This window comes from Populus euphratica, unplaced genomic scaffold (assembly GCF_000495115.2).
Source record: "Populus euphratica unplaced genomic scaffold, PopEup_1.0 scaffold10.1, whole genome shotgun sequence".
NCBI lineage: Eukaryota > Viridiplantae > Streptophyta > Magnoliopsida > Malpighiales > Salicaceae > Populus > Populus euphratica.
This window is the reverse complement of record NW_011499856.1, coordinates 1,048,956-1,069,373: the sequence shown is the minus strand read 5'-3', so window position 1 is coordinate 1,069,373 and position 20,418 is coordinate 1,048,956. Positions and strand designations below refer to the sequence as shown.

The following is a 20,418-nucleotide window of genomic DNA, read 5'->3' as shown; positions in this document are numbered from 1 at the left end:
AAGAATTGGGAAGAGCAAGGCAAAAACACCAGCACTGAAATTTGAATCGATCAAATAGCGAGCTGGTGAATTGATTAGAACCACTATTCTCAGCACACAGAAGCTCATATATTGCTGCCAACCAAAAGCTTGTACAGAGCTGCAAAATATTGCGATATCTATTCATCATATGATAACACTAACTATCATCACTAATTTATGATCAGCTATTTATAACTAATACATGATGACCATTTACAAACCAGTCCAAAGTTTTTCGCTCGTAGAGATGCCTTAATTTACAGTTGTAATTAATAATTGTAAGCACCGCTATGGGTTTCCAATATTTGTTACAAAAGGCACTAGCCTCCTAAAATCCCTTTTCCTCACTAGAGCACAGTTGTCAAGTACTCGCCCAAGGATAAGGCGCGTGTTCTGCAACGCCACCTCTCTAGATGGAATCCCTGATTCAGCCCCCCCTTGTGCTGCTGGCATGTGACCCGTACCAAATCCCGAACCCATAGCATATTGCAAGGGCCCGCTCCGAGCCTTAAACGAGGTCTGAGGAGCCAACAGCTTTTCATCAGCTCCGTTGTCATATGACCCTGGCTCAGGAGGGTGGGAACCTGTCAATGAACTGCAGCTCTGCAAAAGGGCTTCCAGTACACTCAGTGCCTCGAAGCACAGAGAGCTCTCCACCAGCTGGGACACAATTGCATACATACGTGGACTTTGAGAAGCATCCATGGGAGTGTGCTGGAGCAATGACTTGAGCGTTAGCAGTATCACACGCTGATACTCAACTGGCCCTTTCTCAAGTAGCTGAAGCAAGTGTCCAAAAGCCAGGGCAGAATGTTTTGGAAACCACTCATTGCACATTAGAGGGGAGACACAAGCGAGAAGGGTATCGATGCTTTTGATCTCTCCATGGGCATAAATCACAAAAACAGTGGCTAATCCATCTAATGATTTTGCTCGACACCAATGTGCAATGTTGTTAGCAACAGAGCAGGCCTTCTGCCATTGCTGTTGGAGTGGCAAAGCAGGCACTGTAACTGTATCCTTGCTGAGCTGCAAGCAGAGCCAGGGAAGTAAGCCTGTGATGTGCATGAGGAGCCTTGTCTCTCCATCCCCAAATATAGAGTCACATGAATGCACCGTGATCCGTGACAGGACCTCAATGGAGACGCCATGACTGACAGTAGACATGAGCCCTTTAAGCACAAGCGGCTGCAACCCTTCAAATGCTGGCAAAGTCCCACTGGGTGATGCCAGTGATTCAATTCTTTGAAAATCCCCAATGTCACCACCACTGTCAAGCTCATCACGAGGCATGCTTGAAAGCAGCACATTTTCTGTTGTTTGGTCCTCGAATGATAAACGATCAATTACACGTGAGCAGAGCTCAAGCACCTGGCAGTACACATGAACAAAATCTGTGTGCATCATGGCTACACAACCCCAGAAGAGTTGGGGGTAAAGTATCAATTTTTCTGGCTCCATATTTTCCACCATTACTTGCAGTGTCAACAGAATTTCCATAATGAATCCCAAAACTGGGGGTGCTGGGTTTCCTAGGCACCTATGTAGACATTTAAGGAGTAATACACACGTGTCACTTGTGACACTAGGCCGCAATGCACGATATATCTGGTGTGAGCGACATGCAAGGTGTCTTGCCGTGCACTCCATAGCCCATTTGAGTGCCTCAGCACCCCAAGTCTCACGAAGATCTCCTTGGAAGAAGATTGCATCAACCATACTCTGAACTAGTGCAGACAGGAGCGCTGCACTTGGAAGTTCAGATCTCACAACAGTGGGATCCTCATTTTCCCACATCATGCTCCCACGCTTTGACTGGACATACTTGATTAGGCTCACAACCTGCTGTTTGTTCTCTCCATCGTTGTTTTCCACCTCATACAATTCCAAGTGTCGGCCTGCAAGTGAGTATAAGAGATTAACAAGCAAATTCTGGCAGTGCTCTAGCACAATATCTTCTGAACTATCCATCGAAACAAATGTGACATGAAAAAGAAGAGGCAAATGTTCGCGAAAATCTTCATCATTCTCGTATGCAATTTCTGCCAGTAGAATCAATGCTATATCTGCATGAGTGAGTGAATGTTGTTGATGCCCTTGCAAGGCCGACTGGAGCTCTTTGGCACTGACACCATGCATACCAACTCCAGGATGCAACCCATCTTCACCAGAGTTTGGAGTGTCAATGAGGTAATCCCCACTATCCCGAGAAACATGCCGACTTCGCAAACTTCCTGTTGAACTTCTAACTCCCATTAAAGGGCCTGACATGTTCACCAAAGCTGGAAGAAGCTGGCCTGACCTTCCTGCGGTTACAGGAACAATGTTCAACTCAGGAGGCATTGGACTTAGAGGGCCTGAGACACTTCGTCCTGTCACACCAGCTGTTCGCCAGCTCAGACTTCCACTAGTATTCCTGAGGGGACCATCAAGTGAACCCCGAACGAGTAATGGTGACATATGTGGCTGGGTGTCCACAACAGTTGAAATTTGGGCTGCTGCAGGCCCCTGAGAGAATTCCAACACAAAATTTCCATTTGCATCACCCTTACTTGCACTTGGCACAACTGGTTCAACGCTATCTTCTAACATCCGCTGAGCCAATTGATAAACCAGGTGATCAATTGTCCGTTGTGGACATATTCGTGCTAAATATAGACTCACCCGCTTTGCAACAGAGAAATATGTGGCAAATGCACCACTTATTTCAGCAGATGCATTTGAATCACAATCTTCAATCCCTTTTGTTATTAAGAAATCTAAAACTGGACTAATATTCCTGGGCTTGCTAGCAATTGTGCTCCATAGCTTCTCAATTTCATCAGGGAACTGATCCCCATGTCGCCAGGTCACATAGTAGAGGCTCTTCAATAATCTTTCACTCCAACCTGAGTCCTTGAGTTTCCAGAAATTGAGGTTCTCAATCCATGGAGCCATGCAGGTTAAGACTTGATGTTGTGCTATTATATCAACAGCATCAAGTTGCCTCTGCATGATCTCCTCACAGAGAAGCTGGCTTAATTCAGGATGATCTTTGGCAAGTTTGCAAGAGAGCTTATACTGGAATTGTTGATAGGAATCAGGGAGGTTACCAACAACAGCAGCTCGATAGCTTCCTGAACCCTCAATGCCATCCCCAGCCCACTCACGGACAGAAAGTGTTTCTAGCATTTGAAGGGCATCATCACGGATCTGTCTATTTGGGTCAACAACTTTATAGAGGATGAGGCTCAAGAGCCTCTGTATTTCACATTTTGGTATCTCTTGGCACATGTAGACCTCAGCAAGCACGCTGAAGTAACCATCAGCTATTGCAGCATCAGAGTAGTAGCACTGGAATTTTTTTTTGAGATAATTAGTTTCTTATTATGGATACTACTGTATCATTTATGATCTAATAATAAACAAAAAAGTAAGCTCGCTCAGTGCTGCATTATTTACATGCAATGCTGCATAAGTAGATTGGCCTAGAGAGACAAAACTAGCCAACCTTAAAAATACCACAGGTATTGTGTGCATGTGCCATCTCATTTTCAATCCTAATTGAGATGCTGAGATTGTTTTCCATATTGTTAAAAATGAAAAACAGAAACTTCATAATCCAGGCATGTGGTTCTATTGTACATGCACAAAGGGAAAAGGAGTACCTGGTCAATGCAAGCGGGAAAAAGGTCCAAGTTTGTGAGGAGAAGGTTCTTTAAAGCCAATTTTGCTAAAGAGACACGATGGTGACTACCCCTTTGTCTATCACGACCAGCAGCTCCACGCCCGCTTTCTACATACTTGGAATAAGATGGGGTTGATGGAGAGTAACCAAATGGAGCCCTAGGAGCAGGATCATTGAACAAACTATTGATCCAAGATATCACCCGACCACTCATTTTTCTTGCATTGTCATCAAAGCAAGGCCCATGTAAAAGTGAAGCCATTGCATTCATGGAAGCCCACTGGATTGCCTCAATTTGTTCATTCAGTTCTTTATCAAATGAAATTTTGTCTATTGAATCTTTTGAGCGGTTATGCTGCGAGGCCTTATAGCGCTCAACTTCACGTCGGTAATCACTAACTCCATCCTGCCCCCATGTGCTGCCAGTGTCATCACTCCAAGAGAGGAGAAGATCAAAGAGTCGTTTTCTAGTTCGGAGATCGAACTTCTCGGACCTTGCCTCAACAAATTCAGGTGCAAGGGATCTCAGAACAGAAGCAAGTGCATAACGGAGAGGTTGCATTTCTTGGAAGCTCTCAGGGGGTGCTGATAAGATCTGCCTTGTTGTTTCATCAATGAACCTCAGATAATGGAGACGGAAAAGTCGTTTACGCCCCAGTGTGCCAGGCCAGATATTCTCAGCAACAGTTCGGTATATATTCGCAATGTGAATGCGCAGTTCCTCACGGCGAGGTTTTTGACTTTGTACCTTGTGAGAATGAGATATCCAATTAGTATGGACTGAAATCCAAAATTTGAGAAATTTAAAAAGAAAAAAATTTGAATGATATGGCATGAAAAGGACATTGTTATCAGCCATTTCACATTAGGTGATGATTTTATTTTAGTATGTTGGCAAGAAGATAGGTCCAAACCCAGCCTACACCCTACATTAACACTCAGATGGAGCTTGACAACGTAGGCTAAAAGATAAAACATAACTCTGATCCTCGATCAACTCTTCAATTCAATGTTTAAATGACATCTTAGATTGATAGAAAACTGAGAACAACTTTAAAATTAACAAGAAATGGGTCGGTCGAGAAACAAAGTAAAGAAAGTTTAGCTCAAATGTTTGGTTTAACCAACAACAACAACCAAGCCTCAATCCCAAACTAGCTTGGGTCAGCTATGCAGATACTTTTGCACCATTCCACTTAATAGTTCAAATGTTTGTTTGACTTTTCAAAATCAACATTCTTTCAACATTCTTAGGATATCAATAGAACACTTTTAAAGAATGACTATAAAGAAAATGCCATAGCTTCAGATTGAGGAGGACATGGAACACTGGGATCACACAAAGGGAAGCCATGCTAATTTTCACAGATAGAAAAACTGAAGGTGACAACACTTTGATTTTTGCAACTTATCAAAGAACGGCATCAAACACTGGAAACAGACAGCAGGATTACTATTTTAAATATCTACTCTCCTATGTCTATGCTGACAAGTAATACGAGTTTAATCATGATAATTGAAGATGTTTGTTGCATGGCATAAAACTGCTTGGATTTTTTCTCTGTTGGTATATTGACTCATCTTAGGGTACCAGCAATAACATACTTTTCCCCGGAATTTATGACACAAATATTAAATGAATGGAACTAGGGGTTATGCCCCACACTTCATGAGCTAACAAATAGCAGCCATGAAAATCAAACATATCATGTTTAATGCATTTATAAACTCCGTACCTTCCATTTAGGTTTTCCCTCAGTTTCCAAAGATATCTCATCAATAAATGATGAAAGCTCACTAAACATTGTTTCACAAGCTTCCAGATGTGAGCGGCCAAGAGCCATGGTTGCTGCATGCTGTTGGAGGAACCAATTTGAGCATTAGCAATAAATAAATAAACAAATACATTATTTGGGCATGAAAGCTAACAGTATCGAAGTACTCTAATTGTTTATTAGTTGTTTGTAGCATGTCTACTGGAGAAAATCACCCTCTCTTTCCATTGTTGACCAATTAACACTTTCACCTTTGCGACAATACTGGCATAGATTGGGACATCGCATGTTTAGCACACAGCAACTGGTAACAGATACAAGTTCAATAGAAGAGAGCAGCGGGTTCAATTCTCTTCAGCATCCACAACAGGATAAAGTTACAAGCACACAACATATTGCAATATTCCTGTGAAAAAGAGGAACGGGAAAGACAAAGCAATCTGACAAATACATGACAGCAAACCCAGCCAAATAGTATGCTCACTATAAATAAACACACAAATTTCAGGTCACACAAGGTAGACTGAAGTGACTAAATTTCTACCATCAGATGTCAGTCATATATGGGTTAGCTTTCAGGTCAAACAAGGTAGACTGAAGTGACTAAATTTCTACCATCAGATGACAGTCATATATGGGTTAGCACCTGCCTTACCAGTCAATGATTAGCCCTTAAATGTAATTTAATAAAAGAAAACTTCATTAGAAGAAAAAAAAAGACAGAAGAAGATAAGGAATCTTGCATGACCAAAGCACGAGATCTGAAAAAAATAAAATAAAATGGAAGGTTGATGTAGGACCAGATGAGCAAAATCAATAAAGCAGATAGCTAATATAGAATAGAAACCAAAATCACCAACAAGAGAGGCAGACTTGATCTTAAAGGGATCAAGACACGAGAGACTCACTCGATTTTGACAAAACAAACCACAAGAGACGCACTCGATCTTGAAGAAAACTCTGTTTATTTTATTCAACCATTAACATAACTGAATGTCCAGGTGATTATTAATGTCTAGGTGCTTATTTTACTCAACAATTCAACCATTCAACAATAATATTAATATGCACCGACACCTATATAATAGAAAAACCTAATAATTCTTAATTCAATAAGGAAACTAAATCCTAATTTAACTACTAAATATAAATCCTAATATTCCCTATTTAATAAAATCTAAAATAGTCATACAATATTAAAATTCCAAAATAAATAAAAACCAATTCCCATTGTTGCCTTCATTCTCCATCAAAGGACCTTCTATTCCCAAAGCATATCAACTAAAGATAATCCTATAAATAGCAGTACATCACAAGGAAGCTTAAAAACATGTCCAATCCCACAACAATTATTTTAAGAGCAAATAATTCTTTCGATTAAAAAACTTATTTCCATTCACACAGTTTGAATGACAACAAACATAGCAGAAACCCATAAAAATCGCAACTGTTCCCCCTCTCAAAATAAAAATAAAAAATACTAGCGACTTCACTCTGCTAAGGATACCCATTGCTTCACTCAAAAAGAAAAGATCCTGGTTCAAGCTACAGGAAAAAACTCCTGAGATCCCCTACCATTGTCGCTGGATTCCCTAGCGATGAATGTTTTATCAATGTCTTATCATAGATATTAGGTAACAATGCCTTGAGAGATTCCGTAAGTGTTCATCTCATCAAGAGCTGCAGTCCAAAGACAGTCCATGTTCATCTCATCAAGAACTGCAGTCCAAAGACAGTCTTCAACATCTTGCTTTTTTAGATACAATGTGAAAAACAGAAGGATTTGGAGACCAAAGAAAGATGTTTAAAATAAATATCCATAGCAAAGATATCCAGACACCCAAAGGCCACATCCTTTTAACCTATTCTTAAATTGAAGGGAGTTTAGAAATCTCAAAATGTAAACAAAGCTCATAAGGTTTCCACTCATTTGGTTTCTGTAAAGATGAATCTCCCAAGAAATATTTCTCAATACTCAATAGATGAAAAAGGCTAGAGATGGAGGCATAATGCAATCTGGAAGAACTACAAAGGTGGAAAGTACAGTATAAGGCTTCCCCATACCCAAGGTCCTACTAGAAACAAATGTGAAGATGTGAAGATCATTAGCGGCTTTATATTTTGATAGAGACATGGTGAGAAACAAGTGATGCTAAACTATGGACCTGTATGGGTGACATACTCAAGCCTTCACATACCAACCATTTGAATGAACATCATGAAATGAGTCATGTTCTAACATCACAAGCAGAACTTCCCCATAAAGGCAATGCCTTTTATTTTCCTGAAAAAAAAGACCAGTGCTATTTTTCCCTTCATGCCCCTCTCTACACCATAAAAATCCCTCATGAACTCTATCCATGTAGCAACCACAAGATGGATTGCACAGGAATAAACTGCCCTGCTAACAATAAGAGTGTTTCCATTCCATAGATTGCTGTTGGGGGGCTGGTATGTGGGGGGTGTATGCATACTTTATGTCGAGTTTGTGATATTTGATAGGTTACATTTTATTCTCAGCAAAGAACATCCAGATAAATAAAATAAGACCTCATGATTCTCTAACTTGGTTACCATTAACACTAAGAATCACACATTTTTAACCCACCAACTTTCTCTGGCTTCAGTTTGCTCTTTCAATTGCTAAACATTCACTGACAACCTGACACAAACAGATTGCTAATAGGAACACAGGTACATTTAGAAAACATGCAACAAGAAAATAAACACTTTTAGTGGACTCCCACCTAAATTTAATCCATGTTGACATTACCATCCTGATGGAACTGATGACAAAAAGTTTACCTTCATGCTGATTTTTTCCCCAAGAAAGAAGAGATATTAAGGTCCAGTTAAAGAACAGAGGTTGATTGGAGAACTAAATGTCTAAGCATCTTATTTTAAGCCTAAAAATACAGAAGAAAATGTTGATGCACCCTTTCCTCACTTCGACACTCACTTTTAGATAGTGGCTCATAACAAACTTACTCAAAATAAAAGAAGCAAATGAATACAAATCCAATTAACTAGAAGAATTGATAGTAACATGTACTTACTATGTTTGCTTCAGATCCAGATTTTAGAGAGAGGAAAATAAGATGGTAGAGATCTTTGGTAGCTGTTGAGCCACCAGATTCTCTACTATCAGGTGGACATGAACATGCAAACATTGCATACATGAGCCATTGATCCAGTTTGTTATCTGCATCTTGTGATTGATGAGCCTTCCCACCTAACTCAATAGGAGTAATGTGAGCAAGGCGTTGGATGACCTCCACCCTGCCAATTAAAATTGAGTACAAAATGACATCATCCATATCTAGTTTTCTTGAAAATAAACAGATATGAAGAGTTTGATTAAACATGAAAAGTATGTGAACAACAGTGTCAAGAACAAACCAGCATCATAACCAGAGTTCAATTCATTTATTCAGCTAAATAGTTATATCTCAATTCAAAAGATAGGTTTGACATGAGAATCTAAAGTGACATGGGGAAATTTCTTCCATGTTCTTGGTAAAATAATGTTTATTACATTATTTTATTAATGGGTAAGATTTTTAGATTTTGATGAGTTTAAGAAGAGTCCAAGATGCAGTTTGGTAAATCAAGTATAATTTTTAATTTAATCATTAGATCAAGCTAAAATTTTAACAGAAACTTTTGAAGGCCCTATTTTCTTACCAGGTTAAAATTTCATGATAATCGAAGATTAGGAAGGCCTTCAAATAAAGCTTGGAAGTTACTATGTGGGATTGTCTTTATTTACCATGTATTTAGATTATTTTTCCTATTTAGCTTAGGACTTCTAATTTAATTAGTATTTTACTGTATAAAAATTCTAATACCAGATGGATTCTATTAGTTAGGTAAGTTTTAATAAGGAATCTTTTTCTATAAAGGATAAGGATGTCTAGTTTCTTTTATAAAGAGGAAGACTATTATTCAAACTTCTAATAAAACACCACAGATTTTTCTCTAAATTTATCTATAGCTTAGGTCTGTAACTTTAGAGCTTAAGAACCCTAGCTTCTATCCATGCTATACATCGCGTCATAAAAAGCCTATGCTGCACTTCTAGTCAAGTAGTCAAAGATCAAGAGAACCTAATATAACCAACACATTCATACACAACCACAACCTATACTCCTTTTCAGTTTAGTAAATCAAATAACGAATAACTCAAAAACCCACAATGGGAATACTGCATCGGTTAACAATTCTATGGTAAAAAATATTGCAGATGCCAGCAATGGACAAATGACGGTAAAAGCAAATGCAACAATTCAACAAGTAAAATTGGGGGGAAAAACCAGTGATAGTAATAATACATCAATCAAAATCTACTCACTTTGCATCCTGAACGGAGCTTGGGCATAGAACAGCAGCATATTTGACGAGTTCACTAAGACATCTAGCCCACCTATTCTTATCAGGAGTCTCAAATATGATCGATTGAAGTGTCACTTCAGGAGGAATTGCATCAGATTCTCGTTTCATATCAAATGGGCGCCCAGTGTCCCAATAACAACTCTGAACAATGTCATCCTGCAATTTTGAAACCTCTAAGTTGTGAATATGATAAGGAAATTTGCATTCAAAGGACTGCTACTTGCACGAAATTAAAGAACAGAAACAAAAAAATATCAAAGATGGAAAACTACAAATTAGGATGTCTCACCCCATGTTCTTCAAGGACATCAATCACAAATATTGGTTCCACTTCATTTCTAAAATTATGGTCCAGTTGGTCACGTAATTTACAGTCTCGTATATCATTCCTTAAAGCACGTACACAACGCAATAACTCCAATGCTGTATGCCTAATCTGGCTGTCCACAGAACTAAGGAAGATCAGACCAACTGCATCAATCTCTGATGCATAAAACTCTATTACTTCAGATTGTTGGAAAGAAGACTTCTTAAATCCATCATTTCGCTGCACTCCACGCTTTGCATCATCAGCCTGGAGTTCGAGATCATTGTTCAAACAACTTCTCCAAAAACGCATTAGTTCCAGCAGGCGCCCCAATGATGTTTGGATGAGAAGAGGGAATTCATCAGGAAGCCGAAGGATAAAGTTGGCCATCCCTCTCATAACTGCAAATCTACGATGTGGAAGATAGCTAACAATGCGGTTCAGTACTTGCACTGCTTCCTCGCGAACACCAGGATCAATGCTTATTCCATGTTGTGGAATTATTTCAGTAATTCTATCACTTCGGCCAACTTCCTCTATCAGGTATGGTATACACTTCAGGACTGACCGGAAAAGATACCCCTGAGACTTTTCCTTGGTTACAGCATCTAAGGAAGCATAAATTTTTATTTCATATAAGCCATTTGCAGCTAAGAATATCACAAATTGAAAGCAATGTACAGGAAAAAAAAACTAGAAAGTAACAAGGAGAATTGCCAGGAGGTCATGAATGCAATAGATGTTGTGGCAAGTAGACATGCAAGACCAGAGAAAAAATACACCATCATAACACAGATCTATTATCTCTTTTGAAACCGACACAGTCAAGTGCATCGAAAATGAGAATCATAACCCATCATTCATGGTATTATTCACCTCTCTCCATTTGGTTGAAAGAAAAGGCATATAAGGATATGTTTACATTTGTTATGCTGCTAGCAGTAGTCAACTGTTGCCTCTAAAAGCTAAATAACTCAACTCAACTAAATCTTCATCCCATACTAATTAATGGTGTCCAATCCAGGTTAGTTTGGGCTCAAATGCTCAAATTACAAGGCTTTATTGACAATCATCCAAAACTCATTGGATATCCATCAAGTGTCAGTCAGTGCAAGGAAAACAGCCTATCCTAAAACAAAGGGCTGGAATAAAAAATATCCCCATCAGAAATCAATGGAATAAGATGCTAAACTACATTTCAAGTCCATTTATTACTTCATGACCATCAGAAATCAATGGAATAAGATGCTAAACTACATTTCAAGTCCATTTATTACTTCATGAACAAGCTGCTAAGCACAACTGATTCTAGACATTTTTTAAAAACATATTACCAATTGTGGTCTTGGAGGAAGTCAAAAGAGCCTGACTGTACATCCTGTGACAAGATCTCAAAATTGATTCGATTGCAGCCTTCACTTTTGGAATGTAATGGCCGATATCATGCCCTGTTTATGCAATAAAGTCAAAATGATGCTCAGTTAGATAGTTCTCAACAGAACCGAACTGATAATATATACATGTTATAGGACCAGCTATCAAGTGTACCTTTAAATATTTCTAAGCCAATGTGCTCACTTGAAGGTGACATAACTATGGCAAGCAAAGCACGGAGACCAATCACTTTTGCTTCACTTAGACTGTCTTGCTTCAGCAATTCTAATATCATATGGTTCATGGCAAAATCAAGGTTATGTTCAGCAATAGTTACACAAAATTCAACAAGTTTGTCATGTTGGACATCCTGAGTAAGCATTCCTTTCTTCAGAACTGTTAAGAGTTGAGAAGTCACACTGTCTAAGTAGTCCCATATACGGTTTAGGGCCTGGCTAGCTGCATGAACACTTAAGTAGAACCTCAAAACTCGATGAAGGCAGTCCAAGGACATGAATCGGTGGTTCTTGTCCTGCACTAGCAAAAGCAACAATAGAAATGAAAGCCCATAAAGATATGCCTCTGATCCCTCAACAAATCAACCTAATGAGACAGTCAGTTGTCAAAAAATATATAAACCATATGTTCTCTTGCCTTCCCCCATACTTAACTTAAACCAAACTTAAACTCACTCTTAAAAGCTTATAGAGTTGCTCCATGTGAGGGCTCAAGTTATTGTGGAATACTTGAGGATCACCAAGACAGAGAAGAAGAGTCACCAGAGGATACCCAACCTAACAAATTGAAAAGATCACATAAAAGCACAAGCCAGGGATAATGTTAGAGAAAAAGAGACAGATGACATAATCCGGGAAATTCCAAACAGATTGATAACAAGGAAACAGAAACAGAAACAGGAGGAGAGCCAAGAAAACAAGATATCAATTAAACATAGGACAAAGTGCAAAAGCAAACTCCCCGAGAAAAAAATTTGCTGAAAATATAATGAAAGAGAAATACTTAAACAGGTTAGAGATCTAGAAACATACTGTGAAATAAACTGACAAGAAATTCAAATATTGAGTTAAAAGGCAACCAAACAACTGGAACTCCATCTAAAAAGAGGATATTCTCTGAAATCATCTTACAGCTATATGTTTGCTTTGTCTGTCCATCCAAGGGATAAGCACCCCTCTTATTCGTCCAACAGCTTCATACCACAAAGTAAGTGCATTTTCCACACCTGTTGGGGGCCATTGGCCCTTTCCACAATCTGCTAGCGGAGCCAAAATGTTTGAAAGCATATTACACAGTGCATGGTGAAGCTCACTTTTGTGTTTAGGAGGAAAACGGCTAAGAGGATTTGCTTTCGCCACAAAGGAAGCTGATGCATTCAGTCCCCCCTCAGTCTTAACCTGTAAACTATCACATTATCAAGACCTTGTTTTATGCCATTCACTTCTGGAATAAGTGAATTGCACACACATACCCCAAGCTTCAGGTAACGCATCCCATTAATGATACTGAGTGTTTCACTACGGACAACACTAGTGTCAATTCGACGTGTATTTAGTTCCATGAAAAAGCGTTCAGTTACAGAACTAAACCTGTGGAAGAAAACAGAAAGGACCATAAACATTGTACATGGCTTTACTCAGGAAGTATAAGGAGAAAAGAGAGAAGCCAATAACATTTGCTTCAAAGATTACTGATGAGGTAAGGGAGCTGCTGTTGGTTCTGTTACTGTTATTACTTTCTACAGCATGCATGTCTAAGCTTCCAATTACTCACAACTACAACTTCTCAATTAAATATAGTATGTCAACTTTTTTGCTATTTCAACAATCAAATGATACAGAAAGAGATGAAATTGAGAGGAGATATTTTCTCTCTGTATTGTGTCTTTTTCCTTTTCGGTCAACAAAAACCCACCTGTATTGGTCCAAGACAGAAAAGGGAAATGTCCATATTGGACAAGGAAAAGGGAAGATATGACAGAAACCACTAGCAGGAGTGCCTGGAAAATGATAAAAAGAAGGCAGGCACTGTAGCTAGATCCTGAAACCCTAACCATATCATGCCAGCAAAGGTACAATAGCAATGCATTAAGAGGAGGGGGAATTCAAAATTTCACCACAGTTCCAAAACTTTAAAACTGAATGCAACTGAAGGTAGGAAGATAGACTGATTCAGATTTCATTATAACCAACCACGGCCTTGAACATCACAATCCCAGAAGTAAAATGCTGGCCCAAGTTAGTAATCATCTCACAAATATGCAGTGATAAGGAAAGAACTTCTTTGTTTCTTTTCCCTTCATGACTTGGTAGATAAGCTAATATTCTATAACGAGACAAACTCAATTGACCAGAGAGTGGGTTATTGCTAAATTAGCTAAATTAAGCTTGAAATAACATAAACTGTCATCATTATTCAATCACACAAACTCCATTTTGCCTTTCCCTTCTATGAATCTAAATGCCAAATGTGCAAATACAAAGAAATATAAAAAATATATAAAAAGTGCTTTGTCAAATAATACTATCAATATCAGGTATCATACTGTAATGAAATGGTTACCTGATACGAGATAAGGCACCTAAGAGCTGAGCGACTAGGTCCAGAAGAAGCCCTCGCGAATCAACCAATGAGGGATATTCGACCTGGCTAACAACCCTATAACAAAGATATATTTGAATGCACAACAAGAAAGGAAGAATATGAGAACTGTTTAATCACATATATTTCATGACTGTTCCTCAAAGCTTCTATTAGTGTTTCATTGACTTCAATATCTCAATTCTGAATGTCTTCATTACATGCTTCAGTCTAGCTCAAGGCATTGTCATACTTAAGTAATCATTTTAATCTATCAAATATCATATCCCGATTAATGCAGCTGACACAAAATCAGCCCCGTGCCAGCCTGATGTTTTAGTAGAACAGATATTGGCGACTCACTTCTTATACAGGAAGCAGATAATTCAATTCACCACACATATTTTAGAAGTTCCTAAATCCATAGCTTTACCTGTCAGCATTAATCAGCCAGTCAAAAACAAAATTTTCAAGCCCAGACCACAGCTTCTCTGCAATGAAGATCAGCCATTTAATCTAACTAGGAAAAATACAATTCAAGCAGAAAAGTAACATTACTGGATAGTGAACAAACCAGTGAGTCCCTCCTGTGGGCAGCATTCCACAAAACGGATACATGCTGAACAAAAAATGCACTCCACTGCAAGCTGAGCACAAGTACCGTAAATTAATCTCTGAATCAAACAACTACATAATCAAGATAAATCATGGCATTTCATGTTTTCAGACTAAACAAGTTAAGAATAAAGAATTTGTGGCATATGATTTATTTCCTACCAAATGAGTTACCCTCGTGACATGTGCATGACAGGAAAAATCATCTACAATTTTAAAACTTTACAAGTTGAAAGTTGCACAATGAATAAGACATTAATCCAGTGCATCTATTGTTACCCAGTACATGCCTCATTCTTCAACATTATTGAATTTGCAATAATTATGACTCCTATTTACAGTATAGCCCGAAATTTAATATTAGAAGGTGTTTCAGAGAATAATCATATAAAAGGTTCATAACATTACATTACACATATATGTTCCAGACGCATGGATTGAATGGGATGGAGATAAAGATAATTCCTTAACCTTGTCATTTGGCCAAACTTTTCTTGTCCATCCACTCACTAAAATTTGTTATGAAACATCGTAAAATCTAGTCATCTTGCTCTCATCTGAGATATTTTTTTAAACCATAAATTGGAGGGCATCCCAAAAGACACGAGAAGTGCACCTGTCAATCAGGTAAGTATTATCTTATTATAGAGGAAGGGTCCAGTTTTAAGTTTGTAAGAGGGGAGAATTTTTGGTAGGTTCATAGAACAGAAATCCCCATAAAACAAGAGCAAAATGGGATATAGAAATTGCTAAGGATGATGAATCAAATGTATGGCCAATATTGCATATGAGGATCCAAAAGAATAGCATACTTATTCATGCAACCACCTATATCAATCTCCAGAGACTGAAATAAATAAAAGAGAATTGTAAAAAATGAAATGAAGAAACTGAAATGAGCTCAGTTGCTGCCAATGCATAAGGATGAGAGTGCATTTACTTTCAATGCTTAATATGTTGAGATTTTTTGACAACCATTAACCCTGCCCAGGGAAAAAAAAGAGGCATTTGCTTACTCTCTCATCATCCCTGAAGGAAACATGAAATCATACCTAAATACTAAAATTTCCTTGTAATAGCAGAAATAAGCAAGCTTATAATTTGACTGGTGACATCTTATTGTAGAGGTTAAACCATTCAAGTATAAAAACTTTGAGGTATGCAAAATTGTATCTCTAAGTTGAAATCATAATGAGCATTTCTTCAGTTAAATATTGACAAATCAATGCATTTTTGGGCCAGGTGAATGTCAACTAAATCCAAAGCTTGGGCTGTAGCTGGGTGTCAGCATGTGAACTCAATTCAAAACTGGACTGAGCTTGATACAAGGACTATCAGAATGGCCTCCCATGCTGCTAAATGGTAGGATGCACTTGTATGAGCTAACAAATACAAACACGTGCATTGACACACAATGCTCAATAAGTATTTCACAAAGCTGTGCTCTCCGAAACCATCATTTTTCATCAATTCTCACATTCCCTTAAGTTTCACTTCATTGCTGACTTATTTTTCATTTTAATCATTTTCAAATTGCTTTGGCTTTGTTTTGACTTTTTTCCCCACTATGATCCAACAAGTTTTAACAAAATATCTTTTCAGAATATAATTTGGATTCAAGGACATCACATTGGTAATAATGATGATGTTGTTAAAGATCAAGATAAGGGGTCAGTAAGAGGTTGAGTATATTGAGCTTTAAGAGTTAGTTTTATTCAACAATGTTACCAAGATGATCTGAATGTGTTGACGCAAGAGTGCAGGAAAACTTTTGGATGCTCAACAATATAATTCCTCTAATGCATGTAAAAACATGTGTTTAAAGAATGCTTTGAAGTTACATCTTTTATAAAAATAACTTCAATTTTATTTCTAATGATCTAGAACGTTACTGGTATCAGAAATGACAGTGTACTATACTGATTATACAGTTATCCTTGACAAACCTTTCTTTGGAATGTAGACGCATCATTTGCACCCTTGGGAGATTCACTGCAACAAAATTCCAAACGAAGAGAGGGAAAAAATGAGAGATTGTTTGAGAAAATTACCACTAAAAAAAAAAAACAATGCTTCTTGTGTCTATCTATTCTTTATAACATGGGGGCAGGTAAAATTTTAGGTCTGCGTAATCCATGCCTTGTTTATGTTTGGACAATATTGGCAGTTCTTCAACCCTTGATTTACATTTTCTGGTGCACATTTTATCCAGCACTCATGTCTGTTAATGAAGTGGACAACAATGTTTCCTATCAACTGAAAGTTGAAGGTTGGTCCAATCTAGACAACAACATGGCCCTAGGTTGTCGTGCATAGATGGTTGGATAATAAGCGCTTCCCTATGGCAACAAAGTTTCCAAGTTGAAAAGGTTGGTGCCCACACATATGGTGAATCTTAAACAGAGAAACAGATCTGTTGAAGATGGCTAGAGAGTGGAACCTATTTCCTCTGAAGGATGCATCTCATGAGGCAGGCTAACAAGAAAATACAGGCTGTTAATCTTGCAATGGACTGAACAGGCATTGTTACCCTACAAGATTGAAGGTAAAAGTTGAAAGTCCTTGGCTCCACAAGTTCAATTTCACACTGGTTTCAGCTTCTTTTGTTTTTAAATTTTCCTGATTTTTTTCACACGCAGAGTCCCTTTGTGTAACATCCAGCGAATGACTTCTATTTCTGAAGAACGAAATATTAGGACAAATCAACCACTACAAAAAATGAACCACAATAAACCTTGCTTATGATCACAAGATTTGTTGCCTTCAATTGGAACATTTTTTTCATTCATACCAGTCAATCAAACCACAACAAACTACAGAGTTTAGGATCATCAGCACCACATCAAATTTCATACTAAAAGAATGACATTGTTTACAATCAGTCCCTATTTTCTCAACATAAGATGTCCTATCTCAAATCTCAAATTTCTTTCTAACACCTCCAACAGTCTTTTGTCCAACAAACCTGACTTGTTTACTGATAAAGCACAGGAATCAGCCTTCCATTTTCTGGACAAAAAGAACAGAAATCCTTTGCAAGTGAAGTGATTAAACAGTATCTCTATCCCCATTTTACCTTGCATTTGGCCATCAAGATGTGTGCAGATCAGGAACAATTACATTGTTGTGTTGACAAACTAATCTTTGTCTCTTCTTCGTCAAATGCCATTCTCTTCAATTATTCTCATCAAACTACTTACTCTCATCAGCTACTCTAAATTATCTTCTTCAAACTCCTCACTATAAACAAGAAGTTCAGGAAAAATCCTTCTACTTTTGGCTTAGGAAAAAAAAAAATCATCCCTGTCTCAAACAACACAATGCTTCAACTTCCTCATGTGTCTCTTAACTTACAAATAGTGATATTCCCCATGTATGAAATACATTGTTGCCAGAGAGATCAAGCCAATCAAAGTTCAAATTCTGCCTGAATGAAAGAGGTCAAGAGGTAAATTTTTGTGATTTTATTTTTTCTTTTCCCGGCAACGAAGTATCAACTATAGGCCGTAATGAACCCAAGAAACAAATTATACAATTTCCTAAGTGGAGCTAACAATGAGAAGCTAGAACAAGCCTGCCATCATATTATCGCAATGAAAAATAATAAATATTCAATCATTAACTAAGTAACCCGAACATTACATTACCTCTCTCTCCATTTAAGAAGAGCTTCGAGAAGAGGAACGGGAGTATGGCGTGCAATCATAGCCAAAGAATCCAAAACCTGTTCATAGGATGGGTCAGGTGGTCCATCCAACATTTTGCCCATTCCAGGACGGCAATAGGAAGAAAAGTTTTAAAAAAATCTACGTACCAGCATCCATGAGTTATCAATCACCATATTCTGCACACACACGCGAGCAAATTAAATAAAATTACTACTACTTCAAAATTCAACCATGAAATAAAAATTTCCCTTCGCATTATTTCTATTAATTTTTTATACAAGTAAAATAATTTCAATCATTTCATTAGAAAAAATTGACCTGAGCTTGAGCGGTTTCGATACGGCGTCTTGCGAGAGGGAGAAACCGCTGAAGCAGCGAATCCACAATCTGCTTCGCAGCACCGGCGCCGGTGCCTCCTGCTTTCATCTTTTTACTAATAATAATTTATGAACTCCTAACAAAATCAAATCACCAAAGAAAATGATTAGATTTTGAAAAGTGGACTGATAGAAGAGTGATTGCAAATGAGAGAGAAACCTGAAGAGAGGAAATTAGGGATTAGGGATTTGGAGGCATTGGTTTTGTTTAGTTTCTTGAGTGCGAGATGATCTGAGTTGGGGTGGGGGGCCGTTTTTTCTTATTCTTTCTTGTTTTTTTGGTTGATTAATGGAGGAATATATTTTTAAAAATGACTTGTCGTTTGAGCTTAACGGTATGATAAGTGGGTGCCAGCAAACAGATGCGCACAGTCTCCTTTATTAAAGAATGGGAAGGGCAACATTATAATAAGAGAAACAAAATGGTACTTGTTGGATCAAGAGTAATTCTTGTAGGTCTTGCAGTTGCTAGTTTTTTTTTTTTTTTTTAATTTTAGATATTAGTGATAATTTAAAAATATATATAAAAAAATTATTTTTTTAAAATATAATTGAACTGCCAAATCATACATTATTTTAATTATTCATTTGAAAACAATATACTTAGATGTAACCTTCTAACCTCAATATCTTTTTAATTTTTTATGGTTTTGCATTGTCGTAATCTCAAAAACAAATGGGTTTTAAATTAAGTTGTTGATATTAAAATTGATTGGTAAAAAGTTATTTTTAAGAAATATTGAAGCAGTAGTTTTGGTTATTTTCACAAAACAGAAAAATATTTAAATGTTTATATTTTTATTTTAAAAATATAAAAAATAATTCTTAAACTATTATAAAAATAATCTTTTTTTCATAAACATTTCTATTTCTTTCCATGTATACGAAACCTTAATTTTAAATGTAAAGTAGACGAAGTTGCTAAGCTCATTCAACTTAGCTCAATAAATATTTGGAAGGTATTTGAAATTGTGATTTAATATTATTTTTTTTAAAAAAAATTATATTTTATTTTTAATTAAATTTTTTTAGTGTTTTTGATTATTTTAATAATTGATATAAAAAATTATTATAAGAAGGCTTAAAAGTCTAGCTAATCATAAGTCATAACTTCAAAAGTACACCGCAAAAATTAGAGCAATTTAATTATAGGCTCAAATTGTACGTAAAAAATTCTTGCTGTGCTATCTCTCGAGGATATTAAGTTAGTTAACCAAGTAATTTCATAATTAATCAGTTTCGGCTATTCTGAGCTCACGACTAGCAGCATTATATTATAGGTTCAGTATTTTTTGAAGCATCTGCCTGCCCCATAAATCTCAAGAACATGAACAAAAGCCATGAACCTGTTGCCTGCAGACAGGAATGTTTCTGTATCTGTTGGTATTCAGCTAACTTATCTGTCGATATAGACTTTGTCACGCTCTAGTTTGTAAGTTTATATAAATTGCTGCTAACTTCCTGTTCCCATTTCCATTTCCAAGCCATGCAAGCTGCTCAACAACATTGTAATCATTTTGCTTTCTCTCGTGAGACTGCTATTGCTAAAGGAATTATCAATAAATATCTTCCGAGAAGTGGTTTACAGAGTTGGACTTTCTTCCTCTTCTTCTTTTTACCCTCT

General features: G+C 37.3%; 1 protein-coding gene across 2 annotated transcripts; it reads right to left on the bottom strand.

The window, feature by feature from the left end:
- Positions 1-86: 86 nt before the first annotated feature.
- On the bottom strand, positions 87-19,086 carry LOC105123295 (ARM repeat superfamily protein). Of its 2 annotated transcripts, XM_011022821.1 has the most exons (19): positions 18,955-19,086; positions 18,736-18,871; positions 18,564-18,593; positions 18,397-18,473; positions 16,696-16,741; positions 14,709-14,781; positions 14,568-14,625; positions 14,117-14,212; positions 13,026-13,143; positions 12,685-12,951; positions 12,229-12,330; positions 11,711-12,068; positions 11,497-11,610; positions 10,145-10,770; positions 9,815-10,011; positions 8,520-8,742; positions 5,425-5,544; positions 3,669-4,436; positions 87-3,354 (listed from the first exon to the last, which is right to left on the bottom strand). In XM_011022821.1, exons 2-19 carry the CDS (start codon positions 18,841-18,843, stop codon positions 310-312), a joined length of 6,426 nt encoding a protein of 2,141 aa, XP_011021123.1. In that variant the 5' UTR covers positions 18,844-18,871; positions 18,955-19,086; the 3' UTR covers positions 87-309. The 2 variants fall into 2 exon arrangements, with proteins under 2 accessions (XP_011021123.1, XP_011021125.1); XM_011022823.1 differs by lacking the exons at positions 12,685-12,951; positions 13,026-13,143; positions 14,117-14,212; ... (5 more) ...; positions 18,736-18,871; positions 18,955-19,086 and having other exon boundaries at positions 11,711-12,073; positions 12,229-12,319.
- Between the last annotated feature and the right edge of the window lie 1,332 nt (positions 19,087-20,418).